Here is an 8,328-nt window from a genome sequence, read left to right as displayed (position 1 = left end):
AGAAGTTCAAGGTCATCCTCGACTACATAATGAGTTGAAAGCCAGCCCAAGCTACATAAATCCCCATCTCAAAATCTCAACAGGGGCTGGAGAGACAGCTCAGAGGTTAAGAACACTGGCTGCTCTTCCAGAGGTTCTGAATTCAATTCCCAGCAACCACATGGTGGCTCACAACCATCTATAATAAGATCTGGTGCCCTCTTCTGGTGTACTAGCATACATGCAGGCAAAACACTGTATACGTAATAAATAAATAAATAAATCTTAAAAAAAATCTCAACAACAAATGCTTTGTGTTAAGATCAACAGAACCTTTCTCAAGGACCCTCCCTGCTTTCCTTCCCATCCTGTGACAGACACTGCCACCCCCGCCAGCAGGGAGGTGACAGGAGCTTGGATGCTCTCCTCCAGGAGGGCAGAGTCCTGCAGAAGGGACCAGCTCAGGCACTGCCACCCGTGGTATCTAAAGCACAGCACTGCTCAGCGAGGGAGCAATGGAGTGGGCGGAGTGTGGGTTCCACATCAGCCTTGGCTTTAATGCTGGCTCCTTGCCACCGCTGATGGAGAATGTGCTCAGTACTGAGGGGTCCCTATGAGGACACAGTGCTTATATTGACCAGTGCCCAGCGGAAGGAGAACCACGAGCTGTTGGCGAAAGGTTCCAAACACCCTGGAGACTATCCAGAGGCACTGAGGTAGGATGGAGGACAGAGAGGTGGCCGACAGCCATATGACTTTTGTACAACAGGGCTCTGGGGTCAACCAGCCATCCCCACTCACAGCCCTGGCTCTGGGTCATTTCTCCTTTCATAGAGAAGAGGGAACAGAGTTTACTGGTAGTGACCCCCGCTCGTCCCCGACCCCTGGTAGCTTAGGCTCTTCATTTGGCCTGGTAAGGTCCCCAGCTAGCATGTGTCAGGACCTTTCCTCTTGGGGCATCTTCAGAGTCAGTGTCAAGGATGAAGAGATGACTGGCACATGCAGCCAGTGTCAGTACCCAGGGGGACCCAGCTGGCTCTGAGCCCCACTCCTCCAGGTGGTCCTCAGCCCGTCCATGGCCCTGATTTATAATCCAACTAGATATCTGCCCCCTGTTGGGTTATCTGGTCTTCCTCCCAGACCCAGGGCAACTATGATCTTGTACTGCTTACCCCAGGGGTCCTCCATCTGTCACCTCTGGCTCAGGGTCCACATCTGTGCTGCTCTGCTGGCAACCCACCTCCCTGGCACCAGCGCACAGTAGGTGCTCAGTAAACAACAGCTGTACTGCTGGGCCCCAGCACCCACCGCTCTGTGTCCTCCAGGCTGGGACTGCAGAAGGCCCCCTCCGCCTGTTTGTTTGCCGCAGACACGGGGCCCAATAGACTCTGTGTCTTTCTTCTCTCCTCCTCCGTCCTCACACAGCGACTCCGGGAGCGGCAGTTTCCAGAGATTGAAGGCAAAATTGCTTGAAAGCCTGTGCTTTTATCCTCCAATTTGTAGCCATTTAGTAGGGCCGGGTGGAGGGGCAGCTTGGGCGCTGGCTATGCTGGAAGTGCCCGTGGCTGGAGAGAGCGGTCCTTTGTCCTTCTCCAGATCGCTCTGGGCTTTGGGGACAGACACCCGCTGGGGAGGCCAGGCCCGGTGAAGGGTGAGGGAGCTAGTGCCAGCCTGCTGAGGGAGCCACAAAACCTCTCAGGGACAAGAAGGGGGGAGCGCTGAGCAGAGAGGGTGGCATCCACTCTCACCACTCCCAACCGCTCAGGATAGGGTCCGGCCTGGGCCAGCGAGGCTCAGGGGACAATGACTGTGAAGGAAGGTCCATAATCCCCAGATTCACTATACACTCTAGTGACTAAAGAGGGGCCTGAGTGATTTTACTAAGGAAGGAGGTCCTGCCTGAGCCCAGAGGGTCTCTCTCTAATCCAGAGAGAGAAAGACAGAGAGGGGAAGAGTCTTGGAACTTGTCAAGTTGTTGGGAAAGACAAGTGCAGGCGCAGCTGCAGAGGATGTCTGGAGGAAGAAGGCTTTGTGGGTTGTTACCCCTGTGCAGCACTGAGCTACCATGGAGCTTAGCTTGTGTGTGGTGTCCCTCACCTCAGTGATGACCCCATGGTGCCCAGCTGTGAGGCTATGGAGGCAAGTGCCTGCCCTGCTCAGAGGAGGAAGGGTGAAGTCTCTGAGATCAAGTTAGTGGTAAGATGACATAAGGGCCGGGCTGTCCTGTTCCGGGTGGTGAGGCTAGCCATAAGGCTGTCCACTGAAGGCAGTATCGTCTGCCTTCCAACCTGTCTTCTTGCTACTGTCCCCAACCTTCAACCATAGCCCACTGCCAGATTTTTGCGTGGGATGGTACCTCTGCATCTCTCAGTCCCTGCAAGCCCAGCTGTGGCCCACGTAACCCCAGATGCCTTCACTGGCCCCACCAGCCCTTTTGTTACCACTTTCCTGAGCTTCTCTTGAAGCATGAGGCCTTGGTCAAGGCTTCTTCCTAGGGCCTGTGTCTTTTCAGCACACAGCCGGGCTACCCACGTATAAGGTCAAGGCCACGACGAGGAATTATTTCTGGCAAGAAAGCTGAGCAACTATCTTGGAACAGACTGGCTACATTGGTGCTACAGATCTGAATTCTGAAGGCATACGTAAACCATTCTAGTGCCATGCCACCCTCCTGAAAAGGGGCAACAGCTGGGTCTGTGCCCTACAGGTCCTAGAGGAGTGCTGTGAAGGGGCCCTGCTGGGAATAGTCCTTTATGGGAACGGAACCCTGGGATGGCAGCCTGGATTTCTCCCACCTAGTTCCCCAGTTAGAATACCAAGGTCGAATTCTTGTCTCCATGGGGCCTCCAATCGGAACCCTGAACAATAGCTACTCCCACAAAGTCCTCAAAAGTCAGCACCAATAAAAAAATACACTTTATTGTGTCTTCACATTGGCAGAGGCAGCACACCAGGGCACAAAGACAGGACAGCATGCAGAGGCCTGAGGTGGGTACACAGGACAAGACAAAGCGACCCTTCCAGGGATTCCCCAGCCTGCTCTCCTGCTGGCTCCCCTGTGAGCCCAGGACCCCCAGGGCACAGTCAAGAGCTCCCACCCCCAAATTCTGATTGCACAGATGGGGCAAGCAGAGCAGGCTTTGGCCAGCTGAGCAGGCAGGGCCATCGGTCCCAAGCCTGGGGGCGGGGCGGGCAGAAGCAGCTGGTGCGGCTCAGCCGGAAGCTGCAGCACTGAGGGAGGAGGGCGTGGGAGCCCACACCTGCCAATCCAGCCCCAAGCTCCTCGGCAATTTTGTCTCTCTTGATTAAACATCCAAGGAACATCAAGTTCACAGACGTGTTTTCTTCTCTTCCATCTTCCTGAAAACATCCAGAATGGGAAAAGCAGAGAAAGGCTTCAAGGTTCCTATGGCACTTGACACTTTGTGGGGCAAAGAGTTGTAGGGAGAGGGATGAGAGGGATAAAGGAACTAGGCTCTGGGCTTAAGCAAGAGACAGAGGCAGCAGCAAAGGGCATCACCCCATAATTGTCTGGGAGAGGGAAGGTGTTGTGGTGTGTGGTGGGTGTGCGGTGGGTGTGCACATGCAGGGCACACTGCGGGGCAGGAGCCTGGAGCACACACCAAGGTTCCTGTGTGTTAGAGAGGACACCAGCCACTAAGTGCAAAAGAGGACACCACTGGCACTGCACTGTCTGTGGAGGCGGAATACATGCCTGGGACTCCCGGATTGTCTCTTCTGGGGTGAAGGAGACTGTGGCAGCAGAGCCAGCCAAGCACACTCCAGTTACACCAGTGAGGGCCCTGGCCAGCCTACCAGGCTGCTGCACTGCAGGGTTGATGATCTAAGAGGCTGTCATGGCATTGAGAGTGCCCGTGGACAAGGCAGGGCCCATGCCTGGGGCTGCCCATGGAGTAAGTACAAGGGCACAACCACAGAAGGGCAGGGCAGCTGCTCATTTCCAGCACTGCTCCAGGGAGCCGTGGGGCTGGACCTTGAGCTTCTGGGGGCAGAGGAGCTTGGTGAAGGCTCTGCGGAAGCTGTAGTGGCACAGCGGGTAGAGGACAGGGTTGACAGCTGAGTTGGCCCACAGAAGCCAGAAGGACGTCTCATACCAGTAGTCGGGGATGCAGTGGCCGTGGCAAGCAGCTCGGATGATCATTAGAAGTGTATATGGGGCCCAGCAGAGCCCAAAGATGCTCACAATGATGGCGAGTGACTTGGCCACTTTCTTGTCACGCGACAGCCGAAAGCGCTGGGTGATGCTCTGGGACACCATCTTCATACGCTTCTCCAGGGATGCTGACGATGCCGATGGCTTGGAGCCCCTTTTGAGTGAGCGTGGCCTCTCAGTGCCCCTCGAGGAGCTGCCAGAGCTGGAGGTGGGTGAGGCAGCAGCACCCCCACCACTGCCACCCCCGAGAGCAGCCTCCCCAGCCTCAGCACCAGGTCCTGCCTCGCCCACCCCATACCTGTGCAGCGGCATGGCTTCCCCATGCCCTTTTGGCCAGCAGCCCCAGCAGCTGGGGGGAGCTGGAGGTGGTGAGGGTTGGGCGTCAGGTGGGGGTTCTGGACCAGCCTCGCGGGCCCCATCAAGCCGGAGGCGGGTGCGCCTCTGGATGTTCAGGTAAATGCTGAGGTTGAAGAAGGTGACACTGAGGAAGGGTGTGAAGAACTCGAGAGTGGAGGCCGTGATGAGAAAGTACCAATTGTAGAAGAACTCAGCATAGCAGTGGCCCTCGGGGATGGAGCTGCCACCAGACAGGTACTCCCAGCTCAGGATGGCAGGCCCATACAGCAGGAAGGCCAGCACCCACACTAGTGCCATCTTCCGCACTGCCCGTCGTGTGTCCCCCTGCTGGGCCCGGTAGGAGACCTGCAGGGGGTTGTACAAATCATGAGGTCAGAAACATTGGACTAAAAGCTCAGAGCAGCCTCTGGGTCTCCATGTCTGCCATGGGCAAGGTGCCATGTTCCTCCTCTCCACAAATCCTCTCCTGCCTGTGTCCCCTGGCTGACTGATGCTCTGACACTCTCCCAGAGCCTCAGAGTTTCCCACAGCTAACCAGAATCCTGCCTCTTTACCATCCGCTACCAGCTACAAGTTCCATGGGGTCCTGCTTTACCTACTGCATCACTAGCACCCAGACTAGAATTTACCATACCCAGGGGCCACACACAACTGTTTCTGATTCTTGATTCTTGCAAGGGCCAGAGCCATCTTCAGCAGCTAGCTGTGCTGACAGGGAAAGGACTTTGCTCTGCTCTAGTAACTCCTCTCTCCCACTGCTGGGAATACAGAAAGGAAGCCACCTGCTGGCCCACTTCTGAAGACCCCCCCCCAAGAAGTACTCCATCTCCTTTTCTAGATGGAAAATGCCTAGAAAAGGTAGGGAGGTGGGGCCATCTAATCTTTCCTGAGAAACAGCATGTCTAACCTCCAAGTGCAACCAGTAAACAAGGGGTCAGGGTGCAGGAGGGGGCAAGAATCCTGCCATGAAGCCTCAGCGAATGGGACAGCCAAAACAAGTGTCCTTAATAGCCACCTTGGGAACCACAAGACCAACAACCAGAGCTTGTGCAAACCACAGGTCTAGGGCTCGCCTGCCACATGCCAGCTCTATACTGGGCACCCATCACAATAGTCCTGTGATTGCACCTCTCTCTCTCTCTCTCTCTCTCTCTCTCTCTCTCTCTCTCTCTCTCTCTCGATGGTTCAAGGGATGGAAGAAGGAATCTAGGGAGAATCAGGAGGGCTTCACGCTGGTGCTCTTTGCAAGCCAATCCTCAGGATACCCCTGATAAAACCTGAGGTGAGTGAGCCATCAAGGAGAGGAGGTGAAGCAAACAGGAGCTGCTGCCCCCCTCCACGCCAATGTTGCTTGTGCAGCTAGGAGCTGTGGCTGGCCTTCCTGGGGCTAAGTGTGCACACCTTCATGTACACAAAAGTGGGAAGGATGAACCCCCCCTCAGTTCCAGGATTCTGAACCTGCCACCCCTTCCTGCAAGAGTATGGAGTTCCAAGCTAACCTCCTGTCCCGTGCTAGCACTACTGGCAGCTAATGGTCACTGTAAAGTGGCTCACATGTCAAGAGGGAGCAAGCCCACCAGGCATCTGCCTACAGCCCAGAAACAGCCATTCCCTGTCCAGTGCCCCCAACACAAAGAGTAAACTGTAATGCCCACATTCAGAACTCACAGCTCGAGTGACGGACAGGAATCGGTCATAGCTGATCAGTACGATGTTGAAGACCGAGGAGGCACACAGCAGGTAGTCTACTACCAGCCACAGCTTGCAGAGGCCCCGGCCAAAGGTCCACCGCCCAGTCAGCACATAGGGTACATACAATGGGATGCAGAAGGCACCTAGGAGAGAGAGAGAGAGCAGCTGTGGTGGGACCATGGCTCAGGATTTGGGGTCGGACCGTCCGACCACATGGAGAGAGGGTAGAACCTGGCCCGAATAGGACTAGCAATCCTATTTGCCCCGTCCGCCCCCCCCCCCAACTGAGCAGCTGCCAGCCTTCAGGCACCACAAAACGTCCAGACCACCGATGTCTCCTGGACCTGGAGGCAGGAGGAAGGACCTCCACATGGGGACCTCTGGACGTAGAACCTGGGCTTCTGCCAATCCTACCAGCCGCCAAAGGAGGAAAGGGGGGTTATATGTCCTCCCTGGCTGTCTGGTCCTGGAGCCAATCATCCATCCCTGGCTGTTGGACAGCCTCCCTTCTCAGCTTAAAAACCGAGAAAGATTTTTTCTTGGCTTAAAGGGTTCTTGGCTGCAGCCGCGCCAGCCGCTCTCGCCGCCCAAACCGGCTTCCAGCGTCTGGGAGACGCAGCAGCTCGCAGCCCCAACAGGTGTCTGGCGCTCCGGCCCCCACCGCGTGCCCCGCCCCCCCTCCCCCAGTCGGGAGCAGAGCTTGGACACGTGAGAACGAGCTCCTCGGAGCATTTCCCTCATCTCACCCCCGCCTTCCTCACGGTCCCCTTCTCTAGCCCAGCTCCCCAAATTCCCTTTCCATGTCCCCTCCCCCCAGCGTCCTCACAGCATCCTGAGTCCGGCGCCGCTGCCTTTGTTTGGTTCGGCGCAGGAACCAGCGCTGCACCCGCGGTTGCAGCGCCTTGCGCCTTGTTGAGCTCCCGCCGACTGGGGCAGTCTCCCCGGGGACATCCCTACCCAGCCCCCGTCCTGCGGCCCGGGAGACGAGGAACTTCGCCCGTGCCCACCATCCTAAGGTTTTTTTAGAGGTCCCCTCCCCAGGCCCGGACCCTGAGAAGCCACCCCAGGTCGGAGCGCCAAGTCCCATTGCCCAGCCCGGGCTCCGCGCCCCTGGACTCTGGCAGCGGACGGGGTCTGGGGGGCTTTACCCACGAGGAAGTCGGAGATGGCGAGGTTGAGCAGAAAGAAGTTGTTCTGGGTGCGGAGGCTCGAATCCGCCACGAAGGCTAGCATGACAAGCGCGTTGCCCAGCACTGTGGCCACGATGAGCAGCGCCATGAGCGCAGCCAGGACAGCGGTCCAGGCAGCCGAGAAGCCGCGCGCCCCGCCTGCGGCCGCCGCCTCGCCGGCCAGAGCGCCCGACGCGTTCAGCAGCCCGTCGGGCGGAGCGCGCTCCATGGCCCAGCAGGCTCACACGGCTCAGGGACACCGGGCAGGGTGCGGGCCGAGAGAAGGGCGGCCGGGTGGGGCCCCCGCTCGGGAGCCTAGTCTTTGCCAGATCTTCACCCAGCCCGGTTTTCCGGGGGGCGCCCGGAGCATGGTCCGCGGGGCCTGAGGCGACAGCCTGGGCTGGAGTCCGGGAGGGCGGTGCAGAGGGGGCTGGGGTCGGAATCTGAGCGGAGTGGGGCGGGCGGCGCGGCTGCTGCAGCAAGAGCAAAGCCGAGCTCCAGCCGCCCGCGGCGCGTCGGTGCACCCCGAGCTCAGCGCGCAGCCGAGTGCGCCCCGCGCCTGGCCCGCCGCCCCCGCCCCGCGCAGAGCCCCCGCTATTGGCTGGCGCCCTCGCCCCGCCTCCGTCCCGCCTCCGCCCCGCCGCCGCGGGCAGCACCACGGACAGCGCCGCGTGCCCGCCGGCCGACTAGAGCCCCTGCCCGGGTGCGCACGGAGGTTGGCTGGCGGAGAGCCCGGCCGGGGCACTAACCAACCACAGGGGTGGGGGCCATGTCTGAGGTCGCACCTAGAAGCTGGTCCCTTGACTATCCGTCCGCCCTGGTGCCCTCGGCCCTGATGATCCCTGCCCAACCCTTGTCCGTAGCCCCTGAGCTCCTGAGGTTCTGGGACAGGACCCGGGTGGGGTGGGGAAATGGCTGTACCCCACCTCTGGGGAACTTGCGTCCCAGAATTCCCTG

At 58.6% G+C, this 8,328-nt stretch overlaps 1 protein-coding gene across 1 annotated transcript; it reads right to left on the bottom strand.

Annotated features, from left to right (window-relative positions):
• Window positions 1-3,934: 3,934 nt before the first annotated feature.
• Hrh3 (histamine receptor H3) lies at window positions 3,935-7,600 on the bottom strand. The gene is made up of 3 exons (XM_027419878.2): window positions 7,351-7,600; window positions 6,179-6,345; window positions 3,935-4,855 (listed from the first exon to the last, which is right to left on the bottom strand). The coding sequence occupies exons 1-3, from the start codon at window positions 7,598-7,600 to the stop codon at window positions 3,935-3,937; spliced, it is 1,338 nt and encodes a 445-aa protein (XP_027275679.1).
• Window positions 7,601-8,328: the final 728 nt, after the last annotated feature.

This window comes from Cricetulus griseus, chromosome 6 (genome assembly GCF_003668045.3).
Source record: "Cricetulus griseus strain 17A/GY chromosome 6, alternate assembly CriGri-PICRH-1.0, whole genome shotgun sequence".
NCBI classification, from domain to species: Eukaryota; Metazoa; Chordata; class Mammalia; order Rodentia; family Cricetidae; genus Cricetulus; species Cricetulus griseus.
Note: the sequence above shows the minus strand (reverse complement) of the source record. Positions and strands in the feature narration are given on the sequence as shown.